The 21,684-nt window shown below is 44.0% G+C and overlaps 1 protein-coding gene across 36 annotated transcripts in view; it reads left to right on the top strand.

The window, feature by feature from the left end:
- The first annotated feature begins 275 nt into the window (after window positions 1-275).
- Window positions 276-21,684, top strand: part of MAP4K4 (mitogen-activated protein kinase kinase kinase kinase 4) — a 193,921-nt gene continuing 172,512 nt past the window's right edge. For 21 of the 36 annotated variants that reach the window (XM_003909052.5, XM_009184827.4, XM_009184828.4 and 18 more), the window contains exons 1-2: window positions 308-735; window positions 1,076-1,141. In XM_003909052.5, the coding sequence (XP_003909101.1) occupies window positions 679-735; window positions 1,076-1,141 (123 nt within the window). In that variant the 5' untranslated portion in view covers window positions 308-678. Of the gene's footprint in view, window positions 736-1,075; window positions 1,142-21,684 lie in introns of all 36 variants that reach the window. The other 15 variants (XM_009184807.4, XM_009184805.4, XM_009184813.4 and 12 more) reach the window with 12 other exon arrangements.

The following is a 21,684-nucleotide window of genomic DNA, read 5'->3' as shown; positions in this document are numbered from 1 at the left end:
CTGCCCGCACTGCCCGCCGGCCCGGCCATTGTTCGGGCCCCACCCCTGATGAATATTCACGCCGCGCGGGCGCCTCGGCCCGCGCCCTCCCCGGCAGGGTAGGGGTGTGAGTGCGTTTCCGCCGGTTTTTCCTGCCTGAGGAGGAAAGGGGGAGCTGTTTTCTCTCTCCTCAGAATATATTTTTGGTGTCCCGTTTCTCCTCCTCCCGCGCCGCCGCCGCCCCCTCCCTCCCCACCTCGCTCCCCGCCTCGCTCCCCGCCTCCGCCTCCGCCTCCCGGGTTATCTTTGTCTCGCTGCCTCGCGCTCACTGCTCAACTCGGCGCCGCCGCGGCCCCACGCTCCGGGCCCGTCCTCAAGGCGCGCGGCGCGGGCGCGGGCGCCGGGGCCTGAGGCGGCGGGCGACGCCCGGGGGCCTGACGGCCGGCCCCGCGCTGCCATGGTGAGCGCTGCCGCTGCCCGCGCACGCTCCGTCTCGCTCCTCCGCGCGGCCCGGCCGGCCGAGAGCCCCGAGCGGCCCGAGCGCAGCCGAGCCCGCCGCCGCCGCCCCGGCCCCGCGAGGGAGTCCTGCCGGCCCGGCTGCCGCGCGAGGAGCGCCGTCGGCGGCCTGATCTGCGGCTGAGATACACAGAGCGACAGAGACATTTATTGTTATTTGTTTTTTGGTGGCAAAAAGGGAAAATGGCGAACGACTCCCCTGCAAAAAGTCTGGTGGACATCGATCTCTCCTCCCTGCGGGTGAGTGGGCCCGCGAGCGGGCGCGCGGGGAGCGGGGAGCGGGCAGCCGGCAGCCGGCAGCCGGGGCCGCGCCCTGGTCGGCCGGGCGCTCGGGCGCCGCCGTGGGCAGAGCCGCGGGCGCGGCGGCCCCTTTGTCTGCCTGTGCGGGCTGGTGCGGGGCGGGCGCTACCCTCCGCCGCCCCCACGCCCCGAGCCCGCCGCGCGACCCCCGGGCGCCGGGGGACCGCGCGGGGCGAAACCCACCTCTTTTGTCACCGCCCTTTCTCTCCAACTGCCCTGCTTGATTTATTCATTTTTTGGCTTCTTTTAAATGATAACCCCTCCCCTCCTTCCTCTCCAGGATCCTGCTGGGATTTTTGAGCTGGTGGAAGTGGTTGGAAATGGCACCTATGGACAAGTCTATAAGGTTGGTGTGGGCGCCTTCTTTGTTTCCCGTGGCATGTGGAAACTTCTTGTTGGGGGACGAGGAGAGGGTGATAAACAGGCTGCTGACTGGAGGCCACGCCGCTTGGCCAAAGTTGGGAGAGGGGTTTCGCCTTGCAGTCCCTCTGTTTTTGCACACCGAGTTTATATTCAGACTGGCCTTAAAAGACCTCATTTCCTGGCTTTGAGATAAGGAAATAAGCTACACTCTTAGGCATGCACTTTACTTCAAAAAAATGGAAAAGCATTTTTAAAAAATAAGACAACCTGAATTTTCTCTTTTTTTCCCCCCAAATGTGGCCTCCTGAGTTTGTGTGTAAATTAAAATACAGTGGAGGCGGGCCTTGCCTCTGACGATCCTAAACCACTGCTTTGGCCATCGTGAAAATTGTCATGATGTTTCAGCCTCCACTCAGTGCTTGCCAGTTGCTCAAGGTGGGGAGTTTGGCGTTACCTGGGAATACTTTATAACTGTGGTTGTCATCCTTTCTATTGATGGATACGTATTTTGGGGAAGCAGGGAGGAGTGTGTGTTTGGGCAACAGGAGCAGGAAGAATTACAGTGTGGGGATTATACAATCTGAATTCCAGGAATAACCTGTTTGACAGCTGTGTAATTGAAACAGAAATGACGGAGAGCGAAGAGAATATAGAGGATGCCCTGGTTTCACACCCACCCAGGTCTTTATCTTTTTTGAAAATTTTAACACCCACCCTCCACCCCAACGATAAATGAAACTAGCAAATCTGGAGACTGAGTCTGCGCTGAGTAGCTGACACCTGATGTGACTAACAGTGTTCATTTTATCCATTGTACAGTCTAGAGATTATGAAAGAGCTGTAGGGAATGGAGGCACAGGCCTTGAAAATTCAGAACGGAATGTTAAATTCTTCCTGTCTTGATTTGTTTCTCATTACTGAACGTTTTCTAAAAGTTTAATCTGCACTGGGGGAGTGTTCTGTTAGAGTCGGTACAAGGTTAGGGAAGCCGGGCTTTGTGGTTCACCATGAAGAATTGTCATTGTCTCATTAAACATGGGTGGAGTTGGGGGGGGTTGGAAGCTGACTGTAGACGTTTTCTTAGGCTAGATTAAGCGTGGATCTTATTGTCTGTCTCTTTTCTGCTTTGTGAGTAGAGTTTATCTATCACTTACACGCCTCTCCTCAGCCCAAACTTCTACCCAGGGCAGTATACTTACTGGACTGTGGTCCGAACTTGGGTCAGTATTCTTAGGTGATCTCAAGTGTATTAGCTTGTGTTTTGTTGGTTAACTCTTGGGGCCGGGGCCAGATTTTTGAATTTGAAAGAGAGCCCTGTTAACTCAGCTTGCCGGGCTCAACTGAATTTGGAAGGCTTTGGAAAATTTTGGAGAAGATTGTGTTGCAACTCACTGAGTGATTGGTAACTGGCTAAAGGATACTCTCCCGGGTCTGTTGTTTGTTTAAGCATCAGTCAGTTTTTTTCTAACCCAGTTTTTTCTCGCCAAATCTAAGTGGTGATTGTAGTCTTCCAAGTGAATTAGCCAGAGCTTGTTTTTGACCTGGTTACACAGTAGTTGGATTGTTTGTCTTATTTGGTCAGCATGGATGTTAAGGGCAGAGAAGTAAGCCAGAAGGTAATATAGTCTTTAAACCTTAAGAAAAAGGAAAGAATGTAACCCCAGTTTGTCTTTATTGGTTTTAAGAGGTGGGAGCTGTTTATGGTAAGAGTTTAGTCAAGTTCATTGTTATTTCCCCTCATTGCCTTTTTAGTTCCATTCCCTCCAACCCTCCCAAGCTTTTGATTTAGGTTTGCTGAGCGCTATGTTTGACAAGTATTTGGGATACTGGCATGACACAGCTCTCTGACTACAAAGTCTGTGCAGTTGAGAATTTCTCTAATTATGCAAACCTAAGAAATAAAATCCGTGCAAAAGTTGCCTACAGTCCAGAACAAAATAGTGCCTGAGATTTTGCTCATAAGCAGTTACATTTTTATATTATGGAAAACTTGAAACATAAAGACTAGAGAGCTCGGTTTATCAGCACATGACTAATCTTGTCTCATCTGTATTCTTCTCCTTTATCTTAATGTAAACCCCAAATGCCATTTCAGTCATAAATACTTGAGAATATTTCTTTTTTACAAAATCACATTGTTGTTATCACACTTGGAAAAATGTCTTACATTTATGTTAACATTTTCCTGATTGTCTCATACATCAGGAAAATTTTTTCACTCTACATGTTTTTTTTTTTTTACTATAACAAGAAGTTCTTTAATGTTTACAAGCAGGTACTGGGAACTTCAGTCTTAGAGGTGGTAAAAATAGCAGAGCATCTCTTTTTTCCTCTTTTTAAGTATTTAATTTCTAGAACCATTTACCATTATGCATAGGAGTTCATTTTGGATTTTTGTTGGTATGATTTGCTTGTGGTAGCTTTGGGATTAGATTATTAACACTCTAGAGTTTGTTTATTGCTGCTAAACATCCTTTAGGATGAATTCAAAAAATTTTTTGTTGCTGAATTGTTATTTATAAAAAGGTCTTTATTTTTAAACATAATTTTAGGTAAAAAAATCTGTAAGCTGAACAACTTGCGGTCCTAATTTATTTTAGTGTCATTTTCTATTTTTCATTAGCGCAGAGGTTGCTTATTTTGAGGCAGCTATATATACATGAAGTGAATGAGTGGAAAAGAGAGTTTTCTGAGATTTGATATGTCGTATGAAATAGCTTTTTTTGGGGCGAATGACTCCCCTGCAAAACTGTGCTAATGGTAGACCCCTCATTTATTGAAGAAAGGGAGGGGAGGGGTTTGTGTGTGGCGGTAGGGCTGAGAGTGACCTTTGGGAATGGTAGAAAGGTTAGGGAGTAGTGGGAATTTCAAGGAGATGTTACTTGGACTTCAGGAGAGACATCCTCTTTAAGCAGTGAGGAGCCACTGAAAGATTTTGTTGGAATTGGGGATCCCCGAGAGTGGGGGACTTGATCCAGTTTTTTGGAGATAACTTCTAATTTTCTGTATCTCTGACAACAGTGGTAAATGGTCTGGTATAGTTGAACAGTATATAACTTCATCTTAAAAGAGGGAGGTGAAAAACAGGGTATATTCTGTTTAGAGAAATTATTTTCACCCTTAGGTTTTCGAGAGAAGGATACTCATAAACTTAAGATTATAAATTTTCTCTTCACAAGTTTACATTCAGAATACCATGTATTTATAAAAGAAGTGTCTGGTACGATCAGTGAGGACAATGATGGTGTGAAAAATTAAAACCAGAAGTAAATCAAGTTTGTTTCCATGTTATTTTGGATTTTATTGTTATTTTGTTTTGAGACAGAGGTTTGCTCTGTTGCCCAGCATGGAGTGCAGTGGCACCATCTCCACTCACTGTAACCTCCGCCTCCCGGGTTCAAGTGATTCTGCTGCCTCAGCCTCCTGAGTAGCTGGGATTACAGGTGCGTGCCATCACGCCCAGCTAATTTTTGTATATAGAGACGGGGTTTCACCATGTTGGCCGGGCTGGTTTTGAACTCCTGGCCTCAAGTGATCTGCGTGCCTCGGCCTCCCAAAATGCTGGGATTGTATACAGGCATGAGCCACTGCACCCGGCCTTATTGTTATTTTAAATATTTATTTGACCATTTTTGTGTTTTTCTTGGAGTAACTACTGTTATTTTGCATTTTGTGAGCATACGATGGCTGGTGTTCCAAATGTCTTGAATAAAAGACTGCCAGCCGGGCGCAGTGGTTCACGCTTGTAATCCCAGCACTTTGAGAGGCCCAGGTGGGTGGATCACCTGAGGTCAGGAGTTCGAGACCAGCCTGGCCAACATGGTGAAACCCCGTCTCTACTAAAAATACCGAAAAATTAGCTGGGTGTAGTGTTGGGTGCCTGTAATCCCAGCTACTCAGGAGGCTGAGACAGGAGAATCACTTGAACCTGGGAGGCAGAGGTTGCAGTGAGCTGAGATTGTGCCATTGCACTCCAGCCTAGGCAACAAGAGTGAAACTCCGTCTCAAGAAAAAAAAAAGAAAAAGAAAAAGAAGATGGCCAGTCTGAGGACAATTCTGAGTCTTAGAAGGACTGACAGAGGGGAAATCCAGTAACAGTAACGTGGAAGTCAGGGAGTTTAGAATCCAGCAGGTGAAATGTCTGAAATCAAGGTTCACTCAAAGGAGGGACCATAGACTTTGTGGAAGACTTGACCCATTCTGACCTTGTCATTGGAGGAAGGGTATAATGTGGACCTTGGAGGTTGAGGACGAGGGTACCCTAGGCCCAAAGACCTTGATGGTAAGGGGAGCTAATGCTAAGCGTTTGCTCATTCCACGCCCATTTGACACTGTGCTAATGGTAGACCCCTCATCTGTTGAAGAAAGGGAGGGGAGGGGTGTTTGTGTGTGGCAGTAGGGCTAAGAGTGACCTTTGGGAATGCTAGAAAGGTTAGGGAGTAGTGGGAATTTCAAGGAGATATTATTTGGACTTGAGGGGAGACATCTTCAAGGGTTGAGGAGCCACTGAAAGATTTTGTTGGAATTGGGGATCCCTAAGAGTAGGGGACTTGATCCAGATGTGTGTTGGGAAGGAGTTGGTAAGATGGTTGGCCTTGGGCAGTGGTCCAGTGGCAGGAGGTGAAGGCCGAGGCAGGATAGTGGCTGTGGAGGTAGAGAGGAGGAGCAGCTGGGGTGGATACTTGGGCATTACTCTTTGCTAGATTTAACTTGTTGAGTCACTCGTTCTTTGCAGGCTTTGGTATGTCCCTTTAAGTGGGTACACTGTTTGCCCACGGTATTAGGAGGAGACTTGGGATTCCCAGCACTTTGGGAGGCCGAGGTGGGTGGATCACCTGAGGTCAGGAGTTGGAGACCAGCCTAGCCAACATGGCAAAACCCCATCTCTACTAAAAAAATAAAAAAATTAGCCGGGTGTGGTGGTGTATGCCTGTAATCCCAGCTACTTGGGAGACTGAGGCAGGAGAATCACTTGAACCTAGGAGGCGGAGGTTGCAGTGAATTGAGATCATGGCATTGCAATCCAGCCTGGGCAACAGAGTGAGACTCTCTCAAGAAAAAAAAAAAAAAAAAAAAAAAAAAGGGGGTGGGGAGTTAAAGTGCTAAAATTGCTTTTGATTGCTCAGTGGTAAAGAACCATATAGATTGTCTGGCTTATAAAAATCATTAGGGGCCAGGCGCAGTGGCTCACACCTGTAATCGCAGCATTTTGGGAAGCCGAGGTGGGTGGATTATAAAGTCAGGAGTTCAAGACCAGCCTGCCAATATGGTGAAACCCCATCTCTACTAAAAATACAAAAATTAGCCAGGCGTGGTAGTGCGTGCCTCTAGTCCCAGCTACTCCAGAGGCTGAGGCAGAAGAATCGCTTGAATTTCCCCAAGAGGTGGAGGTTGAAGTGAGCCGAGATCGCGCCACTGCACTCCAGCCTCGGAGACAGAGCCAGTCTCCTCTTAAAAAAAAAAAAAAAAATTAACATTTTGGAGCAAGTACTTAAACTTTTGTGAGGGATTCTGTAAGTATTATCTTTTAAGTGTAGCAAGCCTTGTTCTTAATTGGAGGTAAGGTCACCCAATGGGGCAAAATGAATTTTGTAGAACTAGATGTTTTCATTAGGAGGAGGTTGTGTCAGCTGATCTGCCACTGAGAGGCATGTTCAGGCTTGTTCTGAGACACAGATTTCCTTCATGCTGGACGATTCTGGACTTGGGCAAGGTGGGAGGAAGCCAGCCCTGTTGAGCAAGCCCTGTGTGGCTCTCTTCGAGTTTCAATCCCAAACTTTCAAAAACTGTTTCACTAACTCAGAAATATCAAAAGCTCTACAGAAAATTCAACCACCAAACAAAACCCTGCTGCTGATGGGTTTTTAACTCCTTACTGCTTGAAACTTGGTGATAAGTGTACAGTCATTTGCCTAGCTGCAAACAAGTATTTTGCCTTTTTCCTTAACCAATATTTTATATATATGTATATATATATACACACACATACATACACACACACACACACACACGCGCGCGCGCACACACACACACACACAATTTTTTTTTTTTTTTTTTTTTTTGAGACAGTGTCTGGCTCTGTCGCCCAGACTGGAGTGCAGTGGCGCAATCTCGGCTCACTGCAACCTCCCCCTCCCAGGTTGAAGCGATTCTCCTGAGTAGCTGGGACTCCAGGTGCGTGCCACCACCACGCCTGGCTAATTTTTGTATTTTTAGTAGAGATGGGGTTTCACCATATTGGCCAGGCTGGTCTCGAACTTGAGTCAGGATAAAGTTTTTTTTTTTTTTTTTTTTTGGAGACGGAGTCTTGCTCTGTCGCCCGGGCTGGAGTGCAGTGGCCGGATCTCAGCTCACTGCAAGCTCTGCCTCCCGGGTTTACGCCATTCTCCTGCCTCAGCCTCCAGGCGCCCGCCACCTCGCCCGTCTAGTTTTTTGTATTTTTAGTAGAGACGGGGTTTCACCGTCTTAGCCAGGATGGTCTCGATCTCCTGACCTCGTGATCCGCCCATCTCAGCCTCCCAAAGTGCTGGGATTACAGGCTTGAGCCACCGCGCCTGGCCAGGATGAAGTTTTTAGACACACGGAAAGATGACTAGGAAGAAAATGGAGAAGGCCAAGGTAATCTTATATTTATTACTAGTGACCACTGTGGCAGCAATGGTTCTTAGTTTTATAATGTTGTATCACTGCTCACCAAACAGAATTTGTTCTTTTGTTATGGAGCTCGTTCAGTAATAAGAGTTGGTGAGTATTACTCAGAAGAGAAGCTGCCTCTTGGGTTGAGTAATTAATAAAGTGATTCATTGGGAGGTAGTTTTTTTCTGTAAGAATCTCTAAGGAAAGATGACAATGCTAAGTTTTAGAACATCCCAAGTTTTAAAAACTGGACTCTGAGAAACTTTGATGTCTAGATAGCATTAGGTATAACTATAAACTGGGGAGACAAAAGTGAAAAACGATTAACCATATAAGGGTGGTTTCATGCAGATACTGTGGATGTGTGCTGGGCCCTGTTCTGAGAGTTAGATGCACAGTGGTAAATGAAGCAGATGAGATACATCTACCCTTATGGAACTCAAGAAATACAGGGGGATGGACACAAAATGCCAGATGTGGAATGTCAGTCATACATTCTGTGTTGTCTGCATCTCCCTGGGTCCCCAACCCTGCACACCTGTGTTCAGACACAATGAATGCTCCAACACGTGGAGACGGCACATACTGCAATGTGTTCATTGTAAGTGGCTCAACCTCAGCAGGGCTTCTCTGTGCTTTACAGTAAAAACAAATGACTAGAAAAGTGAAATGAAAAGTTAGACATATAGAATGTCAATCTACTTTTTTAACTTGTAGAATCAAAAGACATTTTTACTCTGTCAAATTGCTGTAAAAGTTTTTGTTTTCTTTTTAAAAAAGCATAAGAAACTCAGGTGATACAAAAGTTTGTATATACTTTTAATTTCAGAAATGAACTCGCCGTGGTCAGCAGACCAAACTTTGAGGAACACTGAACTGGCAGGATTGAATTTGTAGCAGGGCTGTTAGTGAGCTCTGGGTGGTTGGTGTGTTAGTGAGCTGGAGAATTGAGGACTGTTGTTTGTGCCCAGTAGGTGGTTTTCCAACCCTTTGAACACTGGGGAGCTAGAGCAGGTGCTGCTTACAGCTTTGTGCTTAAGTGCCAAAATGTCTTTGGCCCCTGTGCTTTGGAACTGTCTCAGATATGGCTAAATATGAACAAGTTATCCTATTAAATTTGAATAAATGAAAGAAAAACACCGCTTTTACATTATAACTTTAAAAAATTCTTTGTGATAAATAGGGCCTTAACTTACCAGTTATGAATCCGTAGTTATTAATCACATGATAGTAAAGTGCTTATACCTAAAGTCGGAGTCATCCTGTTCTCCAGAAGCATGTTTTCAGTGCTTTTAGCTGCTGCATCTGAAATTTATTGCTATATTTCTACATTATGTACTTATATGGCCATTTCTTCTTTTATCAGTTTTACACATTTATTGACTTCCTCTAGCAGTAGTTGTACTTATTGAACTACTTAGTTCAATAGTAGTTGAATATTTAACTCCTATATTTGCCGCCTCCCTTAAGTGGGCATGCCGTAATTTTGGGCTAAAGTGATAGTTGTTTCTTTTATCATGACTATGTAAATACCATTTATATGTGAGCTAAACAGTCTCATATGATTACATTTCCTTTTTAAACAACACCCCTGCCCCCACATCGCTTTTAGTTTTTCCTTGGCTTAGTTTTCTTTTTTTTTTTTTTTTTTTTTGAGACGGAGTCTCGCGCTGTGTCACCCAGGCTGGAGTGCAGTGGCGCGATCTCGGCTCACTGCAAGCTCCGCCTCCCAGGTTCACGCCATTCTCCTGCCTCAGCCTCCGAGTAGCTGGGACTACAGGCGCCCGCCACCACGCCCGGCTAGTTTTTTGTATTTTTAGTAGAGACGGGGTTTCACCATGTTAGCCAGGATGGTCTCGATCTCCTGACCTCGTGATCCACCCGCCTCGGCCTCCCAAAGTGCTGGGATTACAGGCTTGAGCCACCGCGCCCGGCCTCCTTGGCTTAGTTTTCTTTGTACCTATCATCACCTTCCCCCTCAGATACCCTAAAAGGTATAACAAATGCCTAGCAAAGTTTAGTCTTCATCACATTTTCCAAATGCTTAATTTAACACCACACATCAGATAATTTATTGTTGCAGATAACCTTGTTGATTTCAATTTTTTCTCCCTGGAGTTTTCCTCGTAGCTGCGCAGGTATGGTTGCCCCTGGGCCTGGCATGTAGCTATTGTCCTGGAACGTCTGTGTCCTGGGTACTGCAGTCTTCCTTTTTGGTTTACTATCTTATTTTCCTGAAGCACATCCTCTAGTAGTTTTAAAAGAGAGAGTGTATGGGTATTAAGGTTTTAAGTCCTTGTATGACTGAAAATCCCTTTTTCTTATCACTGCCTCATCTCCTCTTGTCTGGAACATAACTGCTTTCGATTTCTTTAGGGACTAAATCTCTGGTTTCCTGTGGGTATGGAGTGATGTGAGACAGTTACCAGACTGTGTAAGGCAGAGAAAGGGGACCTGGGGCTTTCAGCCACTAAATATGCAAACTTTGATCCGTTCTGATTTTGGCCTTGCACCTCACTTGGTATTGATTTATTCCAAATGATGACCTTCTCAGGGTTTTGTAGGTCCAACTGTCTCACTTCTTTTTGGTATCCTTAGTAGGCACTTAGGTTGTAATTTTTACTTCTTGGTGAGTTACTCCTCCATCCACTTTTTATTTTATCTGTCTTTTTTGTGTGTGTGTGTGTGTGGTTTTTTTTTTTTTTGAGACAGAGTCTCACTGTTGCCTAGGCTGGAGTGCAGTGGCGCCCTCTTGGCTTACCGCAGCCTCTGCCTTGTGGGTTCAAGCGATTCTCCTGCCTCAGCCTCCCAAGTAGCTGGGACTGCAGGTACGGACCACCATGCTCGGCTAATATTTGTACATTTAATAGAAACGGGGTTTGACTTTATTGGCCAGGATGTTCTCGAATTCCTGACCTCAGGTGATCCCCCTGCCTGGGCATCCCATAGTGCTGGGATTACAGGCATGAGCGACTGCCCCTGGTCTGCCTGTCTGTCTGTCTGTGTCTTTTGGAGACAGTGGTGTGATCACAGCTCATCGCAGCCTCGATCTCCTGGGCTCAAGTGAACTTCCCACATCAGCCTCTTGAATAGCTGGGACTACAGGTGTGCACCACCATGTCCAGCGAAGTTTTTAAATGTTTAGTAGAGCTGATATTTGAGCATCTTGCCCAGGTTACTGGACTCAGGTGGTCTGCCTACCTCGGCCTCTCACCATCCACTTTTTAACTGTCAAAATCTGACAGAAATGATCTCTACTACCTGTCTTCCCCTTTATCTCTTTATTCTTTTGTTTACTTTAAAATCATTTTTATGGGAATTAATTCTTAATAACTCATGTGACCAGTCCACCACGTTTGACCAAAAGTTGTGTCTTTGATTTTGGACTTAGGGTTTGGCTCAGTTGTTTGTTTCTTTTCTTCCAGAACAATAACAATACCAGCAAAACAATAACAATAACAAAAAATAAAAAATGAAAACAAGGGTAAGCAGTGCGTAACCTCTGTGACCTTACTGCATGACCTCTGTCAGAGATACTTGATTTGGGAGGTGCAAGCCGAGGGAGACGAGGATGAGGAAGAAGGAAAGTGAGGCAAGATGCCAAACAGTGCCATGAGATGTATTAATTACCGTGCTGGCTGCTGCTTTGAACAAATCTTTGAGAGATAGAGGAGTGTGTTCAGCAGTATTTTTTTTTAAGGCAGCTTTATTGAGGTTATATATTCTGTACTATGAAATTAACCCAATTCAAGCTTACGTTTCAGTGATATTTAGTAAATTTACTGAGTGGCACAACCATCACCACAAATCAATATTGGAACCCTTTGATCATGCCAATAAGATTCCTCCTACTGATTTACAGTTAATCCCCATTCCAGCCCAGAGCCCCAGGCAACCACTAATCTGTCAGTATTAATTTGCCTTTTTGGAATATTTCATATAAATGGAATCCTACAATGTGTGGTCTTCTGTGTTTAATGTTTTTCAGGTTCGACCATGTAGCCGTGTGGTTCTTTGTTCCTTTTTATTGCTGAATTTTAGGCTATGGTTGTACCACATTTGTTACCTGTTCACCAATTGATAGGCATGATGTTGATGGAACTGCACCTTAAGTCATCCACAGAAAGGAGGGGGAATTTATCTTTTTGGGTTTTCTTATTTCTCTTTAGTGTAACCAAACACTTGGTTCTGATGACCCCGGGTAACTGTCTGGATGAGGGAAAAGCAGTTGGAAGTTTTGCGTCCCTGAATCCTTTATCTTCCCCACTCTTATTATTTGTCATTACTGTGAGTTTATTTATTTATTTTTTGAGATGGAGCCTCACTATGTCGCCCAGGCTGGAGTGCAGTGGCACAGTCTCGGCTCATTGCCGCTTCCACCTCCTGGGTTCAAGTGATTCTCCTGCTTCAGCCTCCCAAGTAGCTGAGATTACAGGTGTGAGGCACCACGCCCAGCTAATTTTTGCATTTTTAGTAGAGATGGGGTTTCGCCATGTTGGCAGGGCTAGTCTCGAACTCCTTACCGCAGGTGATCCGCCCATCTCGGCCTCCCAAAGTGCTGGGATTACAGGCGTGAGCCACTGCGCCTCGCCTTAAGTCATTTTTAAAAATGTGAATACAGTTTCTTTGTTATCACTATAAAGACAAACTGTTCACTATCAGCAAGGTCACTGGTATTAGGAACGAGGCCAAACGAGTTTTTCCTTCTATTTTTGGGGGGAATTCCCTTGTATAATAGCCAGCTGTTTACCATGTGATGCTAGACTGCAGTTTTCCTTTATTTCAAGCAGAAGCTATTGACTTGCCTGGATTTTAAAAAAACAAAGCAAAATGTGTTTTGGGGGAATAAGTTTTCTCATTTGTTTCAAGTGTGTTTTCCAGAGTATTTTTCTTATATTTTATTCTTAAGTTTTTTTGTGATACCTTTTGTTAGGGTCTCACTACATTCAGATTACATAAAATTAAATTAAATAATAGTTTAGTTTTTGAAAATTCTTATACTGGAGAGCTTTCATTCTTACCTGCTACGACAGTGACAGAATGCTGTTGACTACCAAAGCCCTTCCCTCCATGAGTTTTTCTGAGACTCTTTATATAATCAGTGTGTAGTTTTATGACTATTCAATTTTGAGAGGTGTGTCAAAGACTCACTATTATCTGAGTTAGGGCTGTGCATCAAGGTACTTAATAATTTGTTGGAGATCCCGGGTTAGACACTGAATATTGTCTAAGGTTGAGTGTGTACATTTAAGTGACAAAATTCGTTGGGTGTATTCATTCACCTGCTAGGGCATGGACTCACATTCTAGGGCCATTCCAGTTTGAAGTTGGCATATCAGAGCATCTTAGTTCTCTATGTGTACACGTTTTCTCATATGTTCTTGTTCCCCACTTTGATTCCCAGAAAAATCTGACAGGTGTTCAGCTCTTTACTCTTCAGTGATTTCAAGGCTTGGTTTCTGTTTCTTGTTTCATTGTCTACAGATATTTTGAGCCTACTCTGCTAGTCAAGATTTCCTTTATTTATTTATCTAGTACTTAATGTGTTTATAGTGTGTGCCAGGCACCATGCGAGGCTTGCTCACTGGTGACAATGGACAAGAAAGGCAGTCAGCTCATGCCCTTGTGTAGCGTATAGCCTAATGTGTAAGGCAGAAAATGAACACACAGTTAAAGAGGATGATATTGCAGATGGGGAACAGCAGGGGCCTATGGGAATGTGTGACATGATAGCTAAGTCAGAGCTGATAAAACAGATATGGTGGTATGCACAGTGAAGCTTTATGATTTCAATTCAGATGCTCTAGATGAGGCATAGATGTATGTGGAGCAGTGAACAGTCTGCTAGGAGTTAAAACAAGCCACTGAGCTGATGATTCATCATCTTGGTTAGTACTACTTTGAATAAAGATAGGAGGGGTGTGTTCCATTGATTATGGTAATTGACTGCCTCCATTCAGTTTGCCTTGAGCCAGCTGTCTCTCAGGAAGCCTTGCCTCCTACATCTGCACTGTTTGGTGTTCCTTGCTTTTGAGTCTCCTGTATCAGTTAGGAGTTAGCATCCTGAACATTCTCATGTGGGTGAAGGAGGGGCCTTCGTCAGGCCTCAGATTGTCTTATGAGCAGTATCTGGAATAATATCTGGTAAATGGCTGGCCTGAAGTAGGCCACATTCTGCCCTTCATTACACACAGGGAGACTGCTTTGTTTAGCTGCTGGTCCCCACGATGTTAGGGCTGAAAGGGACCTCTGTAAAATGGGAACAATGGTGTACAGGTTTGTGATATTCACATAGTTTTTAATAAGTTTCTGTAGTTCCGGTTATATAACAAAATAATTAAAAGATAAAGTTTTTTTGCTTTTTTTTTTGGAGACGGAGTCTCTGTCACTCAGGCTGGAGTGCAGTGGCGCCATCTTGGCTCACTGCAACCTCTGCCTCCAGGGTTCAGACGATTCTCCTGCCTCAGCCTCTCATGTAGCTGGGATTACAGGCATGCAGCACCACGCCTGGCTAATTTTTGTAATTTTAGTAGAGATGAGTTTTCACCATGTTGACCAGGCTGGTCTCCAAATCCTGACCTCAAGTGATCCGTCTGCCTCAGCCTCCCAAAGTGTTGGGAATACAGGCGTGAGCCATTGGGCCTGGCCTTGCTCTTTGATAATATGGACAAAAGAGAATTTTCTTTTTCTAATCCTATTAGGTAAGATGATGCTATAGCTTTTTTTTTTTTTTTTTGATGTTGAGTGAGATATTTCTAACCATTCTCTAATCATACTGGAAAATGGGACTTTGTAGTTACTACTGCTGGCTTTCAAAGTGTGAAATTCTTTTTGCATTATTTTATAGAAGCAAGGGCTTTGTCAGTCATCAACTCCAAGATTGTATTAGACATTTCATTAGTTTTCTAGTTAATTAGCTGAAAATACATTCTTATTGTTATATGAAAAAAGCGACTTAAATGTTGAATTTTTAAATAAGATGCTTATTTATTTTTTCTTGTCTTTATACTGTTTATTTTCTTGCTGGCTCTGTCAGCTAAGGACTTGCTCTCATTGGTAGTCCGTCTTTCCCTTTTTTTTTTTGCTTTTTAATGATTCCTTTTGCTGGCTTATTAGCTATAACTTCTACTTAGGTTATTTTATAGGTTGCTTTAGGTTTGTAGCACATGTTTTTAACTTACCACAGTCTACCTTCAAATGATATTATACCTTACTATGGTATACATCCATTTCTACCCACTTGGCCTTATAGTTTTTTAGTATACGTTTTACTTTTATGTATTTATTTATTATTTATTTATTTATTTTTATTTTTTGAGACGGAGTCTCATTCTGTTGCCCAGGCTGGAGTGCAGTGGTGCGATCTCAGCTCACTGCAACCGCTGCCTCCCAGGTTCAAGTGATTCTCCTCCCTCAGCCTCCTGAGTAGGTGGGACTACAGGCGCCCGCCACTATGCCCAGCAAATTTTTTGTATTTTTAGTAGAGATGGGGTTTCACTGTGTGAAGCCAGGATGGTCTCGATCTCCTGACCTTATGATCTACCCGCCTCGGCCTCCCAAAGTGCTAGGATTACAGGCGTGAGCCACTGCACCCAGCCCTATTTTTTATTTTTTATTTTTTGAGACAGTATCTCCTTCTGTCGCCCAGGCTGGAGTGCAGTGGCATGATCGTGGCTCACTGCAACCTCCATCTCCCAGGTTCAAGTGATTCTTGTGCCTCAACTTCCTGAGTAGCTGGGATTACAGGTGTGTACCACCATGCCTGACTAAATTTATTTTTAGTAGAGATGGAGTTTCACCATGTTGGCCAGGCTGGTCTTGAACTCCTGATCTCAGGTGATCCACCCACCTCAGCCTTCTCAAGTGCAGGGATTACAGGCGTGAGCCACTGCACCAGGCCGAGAAATTTGTTTCTTAAGAAATATCAAAGACCTTGGCCTTGGGACATTAAGAGATAGTTCACTTTGAACTTCAAGGGTTGATTAATTAAAAGTTTCTGGTAAACCAAAATCTTTTTTTTTTTTTTTTTTTTTTTGAGACAGAATCTCACTCTGTCACCCAAGTTGGAGTGCACTGGGCACCATCTTGGCTCACTGCAACCTCCGCCTCCTGAGTAGCTGGGATTACAGGTGCGTGCAACCACACCTTGGCTAATTTCTGTATTTTTAGTAGAGACAGGGTTTCATCATGTTGGCCAGGCTGATCTCAAACTCCTGACCTCAGGTGATCCACCTGCCTCCTCGGCCTCCCAAAGTGCTGGGATTACAGGTGTGAACCACTTCGCCCAGCCTTAAACCAAAATCTCGATTGTGCTTAAAATATTTAAGTAAAAAGGTACTTTGCTATAGCATCCCAGTGGTCCAGTTTGACAGTGATCAGTTAACAAATTTCTAATCCCCCTGCTAAGTGCAGTACCTCAGGCCTGTAATCCCAGCACTTTGGGAGGCTTAGGTGGGCAGATCATTTGAGGTCAGGAGTTAGAGACCAGCGTGGCCAACATGGTGAAACCCTGTCTCTACTAAAAGTACAAAAAATGAGCCAGGCGTGGTGGCACACACCTGGAATCCCAGCTACTTGGGAGGCTGAAGCATAAGAATTACTTGAACTCAGGAGGTGGAAGTTGCAGTGAGCCGGGATCACGCCACTGCACTCCAGCCTGGGGTGACAGAGTGAGACCTTGTCTAAAAAAGAAAAAAAAGGCTGGGTGCGATGGCTCACGCCTGTAATCCCAGCGCTTTGGAAGGCTGGGGCAGGTGGATTGCTTGAGATCAGGAATTCAAGACCAGCCTCACCAACATGGCGAAACCCCATCTCTACAAAAATTAGCCGGGCGTGGTGACGGGTGACTGTAATCCCAGCTACTCGGGAGGCTGAGGCAGGAGAATTGCTGGAACCCGGGAGGTGGAGATTGCAGTGAGCTGAGGTAGCTCCACTGCACTCCAGCCTGGGCGACAGAGTGAGACTCCATCTCAAAAAAAAAAAAAAAACAACAAAAACTTTTCTCACCTCAGATGACCTTATGACCAGAGCCAATATTTTAATATCTTTTTCTTAGAACCTCACTCATATAATAGAGACAATCCTCAAATCCAATCCAGAGAGTGTTGCTTCAAGGAACAGTGGTGACTTTTTTTTTTTTTGAGACGGAGTCTCGCTCTGTCGCCCAGGCTGGAGTGCAGTGGCCAGATCTCAGCTCACTGCAAGCTCTGCCTCCCGGGTTCACGCCATTCTCCTGCCTCAGCCCCCCGATAGCTGGGACTACAGGCTCCTGCCACCTTGCCCGGCTAGTTTTTTGTATTTTTTTAGTAGAGACGGGGTTTCACCGTGTTAGCCAGGATGGTCTCGATCTCCTGACCTCGTGATCCGCCCGTCTCGGCCTCCCAAAGTGCTGGGATTACAGGCTTGAGCCACCGCGCCCGGCCAGGAACAGTGGTGACTTTTAAGATAGATTGGAAGTCTGATGGTGCTACATGAGTGCTAAACAATCAAGTCTTTTCAGGTTTAGTTTAATAGTTACTATTCTTATACTTTCAAAACCATTTTCATGTAATTTTTTTCAACTATTTATTAAATGTTAGTAAAAGAGGAACTACCCGAACACAGATTTTATCCAAGCAACCTGTTTAGAATAAATTATAGGGGAGGAAGGTTTCATTAAATGCATTTCCTGTACTTGTGAAGAAACTTGTTGAGAAATTAGCTTTGAGAAAGTTATGCCATCTTTATGCAACATATTTATATAGTTAAGAAACATAATTAGCTTACATTTCAAAAGAGGCTGTTTGACAAAACAGTTAGAAAACCCCTCCCTATACAGTGAGAAATATATTGTACAATTATATAACTAATCATAATAATTTTATTTTCCCCAAATAACTATAAGAACCTTGTCTTCCCCTTTATCAAAAAACCTTGAGAAAATGAGCCTTCTTAAGAAGTTCGACACTGATACCAGCCAGATCTAAATCAAAATGGAAATTAACATTCCTTTCTAAATCATGTGCAGAGTTCATTTGAACATTGTGATAATTTCCATGTAAATCTGATATGTAAATGTTAGGACTAGGAGGAGGTTTGAAAATTATCTTGTTCAAACTCTCTGGTAAAAGAATGGAGCTAAGATTTGTTCCATAGGCTGCAGTCCGCTTCCGGAATCACAGAACTCATCAGTCACAGAAATGGGACTAAAATACCTTCTCCTAGTTAAAAAAACCGGCTTAAGAAATTCTTGCCACTCAACTTTTCTTCTATGAATCTCTCAATAATTTTTCACTACTCAGAGAATGTGGTAAAAGTAAGAGGCTTCAAGACCCAAAAGAACAAATGTATGTGAACTACAGACCTGCATTAGTCTGTTAGGGCTGCCATAACAAAATGCCACAGGCTGGGGGTTTCAGTAATATAAATCATTTTCTCATAGTTCTAGAGGACAGAAGTCCAAAATTGAGGTGTTGGCAGAGTTGGTTTTTCCTGAGGCTCTTTTTTCTAATTTGCAAATGGCCACCTTCTTAGCCTTTCCTTTTGTGCACCCCTCCCTGATGTCTGTGTCCAGATTTCTTCTTACAAGGACAGCAGTCAGATTGGATTAAGGCTCACTCTAACAGCCTTATTTTAATTCAGTCACTTCTTCACAAGGCCCTGTTTCTAAGTCTCATCGCTTTCTGAGGTACTGGAGATGAGGGTATGTCAGTACCCTCATGTCAGTAATTTGTCAGTAATTTTTGGGGGGCACAGTTTTAGCCCATAACAATACTGTAAAGTTTTTCTCGTACTGAAGACACGGAAAATAATTTTGCTCTAAAGTGCTAATGATTTATTAACTAACACAGGTGGAATATCCCTTATCTGAAATGCTTGGGACCAGAAGTATTTCAGATTTGTTTGGATTTTGGAATGTTTGTATTGTATTTAATGGTATATTATTTCTAATCCAAAAGTCTGAAATCCAGAATGCTCCAGTGAACATTTAGTTTGAGAGTCATGTTGATTCTCAAATGGTTTCAAATTTTGGATTAGGGATACTCAACCTGCAAATTTTGAACCTTGTTTTTTTAAACTAAAAATTACATAGGGTCTTCTAATCCAGGGGTCCTCAACTTCCGAGCTTCAGACCAGTACTGGTCCTTGACCTAATAGGAGCCAATCCGCACAGCAGGAGGTAAGCAGTGGTCAAGCGATTGAAGCTTTATCTGTATTTATAGCCACTCCCCATTGTTGGGCAGGCTATGGGAGCTCCCCATAACCTGAGCTCCACCTCCTGTCAGATCATCGGTGGCACTAGATTCTCAAAGGAGCATGAACCCCATTGTGAACTGTGCATATGAGGGATCTAGGTTGCACATTTTTTCTGAGGATCTAATGCCTGATGATCTGTCACTGTCTCCCACCACTGCCACCCCCCCCCCACCTTTGAGGAAAAAGTTTCTTCTATGAAACTGGTCCCTGTGCCAAAAAGGTTGGGACTGTTGTTCTAATCAGATAAATAGCGTATTCATTAGTATATACATTCAACACAAAAATACTACAGATGGCCAGGCGCGGTGGCTTATGCCTGTAATCCCAGCACTTTGGGAGGCCGAGGCGGGCGGATCACGAGGTCAGGAGATTGAGACCATCCTGGCTAACACTGTGAAACCCTGTCTCTACTAAAAATACCAAAAATTAGCTGGGTGTGGTGGCGGGCGCCTGTAGTCCCAGCTACTTGGAGGCTGAGGCAGGAGAATGGCGTGAACCCGGGAGGAAGAGCTTGCAGTGAGCCGAGATTGCGCCACTGCACTCCAGCCTGGGCGACAGAGCGAGACTCCGTCTCAAAAAAAAGAAGAAGAAGGAAAAAGAGAACTACAGATGCTATTCTAGATAATGGAGATAAATAATTGGCAGAAAAAAAAAAAAGATCGTGTTTTCACGGGGTTTAAGATGACAAAGTAATATATCAGTTAGCCTTTGCTGGGTAGCAAACCATGACTGAAACTTGCTGGCTTAGTGTTGTATAAGCATCATCTTGTTTGCTGATTTTTGTAGGTCAGTAATTTGGATTGGGACATACTCAGTGTGGTAGTGTGGTGGCTCTTCTGTTGATCCCTTCTAGGATCCCTCTGGAAGCTGAAGTCAAATGGCAGTTAAAGTGGGAGGGGGGTGAGCTGCATGGTGTGACTTGGGTTGGCCGGCTTTTTAAGCACCCTGGCCTTTTCTTTCCCATATCTCAGTTTTTTCTTTGTCTCCTCTCTTCCTTTTGTTGTTCACTAAAGAATATTTAAAAAGTTTCGAGTATTAACAAAATATTCAACTTTTGGGGAATGAGGCGGAGATATAGTACATGAAAATAAATATGTACATTTAATATCTTCATTTTACACAAGAATCTAATCGTCATTAATGGCAGTGTTGTGGCATGCCCTGTTACAGCTGAGAGTTAGGGTTTTGCATTCACTGATTTGGGTAGGGTGATAATACCAAAATGACAAATAAGTCATGAATTTTGCCTGGGCTTCTGGTGCTCGAATACCTTAATTCATGGATGGCAACACTCTATCTGCTTTTCTTAGCTCAACAGGAAATGAGAGTAGGGCTTGGGCAGGAAGAAGTCATGCATACCCAGTTCTCAGCGTGCGGCCTTCTCATTGGTTGTTTAGGAGAGCAAACGAAGCTTATCTCCTTCCCCAAAATGTTGATAATGAAGGCAAAATGAGATATAGCTACAGGTAAACTAGATTGAATCTGCTGTTTATGTGTTGGAAGATGACGTTTGAAGATGAGTTTTAGTTCTTAGCACCAATACAACAAATGATGGGATTTGAGGTTTAAGTGCCTAAGTTTAAGGGTCTCATATAATAACTCATAATTTCTTTTTGTGTCGGGAAAAGAACAAACTCTTACCTTGAATTAACCAGGTATTTTAGAAAATCATAGACTTCTCTCATTAGAGGAAATGGCCTGAATTCCATTTCCAGGTGACTTTTTAGCTTTAAAGGGGGGGGGCACATGGGACTGTCCGTGGTGTGGCATCTGCAGTGCACAAGCCATTTGTTTCTGGAAACAGTGTCACAAGCAGTGATCTTGGTGAGTTTAGGAATGAATCAGGATGTGCCGAGCTCAATGAGGACTCATTAGCCTTGGATAATATGATTCTATAAATTAACGGAAATGGAGAGGGTGAAGGCTCAGGAGTAGAGAGAAAATAGGATGACACTGGAAGCTAGGCTGACTGGTGGGAGTTTTGGAATCAATGTGCTTCAACTATTAGTTGAATAAGCATATAGTTGAATTAGTAGAGTAGGAGACTTGACCCTTGACTGTGTGTTATAAAAAAAAAGCTATCTTCGCCGGGCGCGGTGGCTCATGCCTGTAATATCAGCACTTTGGGAGGCCGAGGTGGGCGGATCACCTGAGGTCAGGAGTTTGAGACCAGCCTGACCAACATGGGGAAACCCCATCTCTACTAAAAATACAAAATTAGGTGGGTGTGGTGGCACATGCCTGTAATCCCAGTTACTAGGGAGGCTGAGGCAGGAGAATCTCTTGAACCTGGGAGGTGGAGGTTGTGGTGAGCCAAGAACATGCCATTGCACTCCAGCCTGGGCAACAAGAGCAAAACTCCGTCTCAAAAAAAAGCTATCTCGAGTACTGACATGGTCCACCATCTCTTTTATGTACATTTCCTCACCTTAATTTTTATTTTGCATATGCATGGAGAGGTTAAGTAACTTGCCTGAAGACACATAGCCAGGAAGCAATTGGAGAAACCAAGTGTTAAGGCATTTCAGTCCTGACTTCTGAGTTTAGCTCTTAACCTTTTTGCCAGGTTGTTTCCCAGGGCATCGACAGGTTTGGTTGGTAGGTAAGATGTGATTTGGCAGAGAGAGGCTGCGGGGGTTTAGGGCCAGTGCTGAC

This window comes from Papio anubis, chromosome 14 (genome assembly GCF_008728515.1).
Source record: "Papio anubis isolate 15944 chromosome 14, Panubis1.0, whole genome shotgun sequence".
NCBI lineage: Eukaryota > Metazoa > Chordata > Mammalia > Primates > Cercopithecidae > Papio > Papio anubis.
Note: the sequence above shows the minus strand (reverse complement) of the source record. Positions and strands in the feature narration are given on the sequence as shown.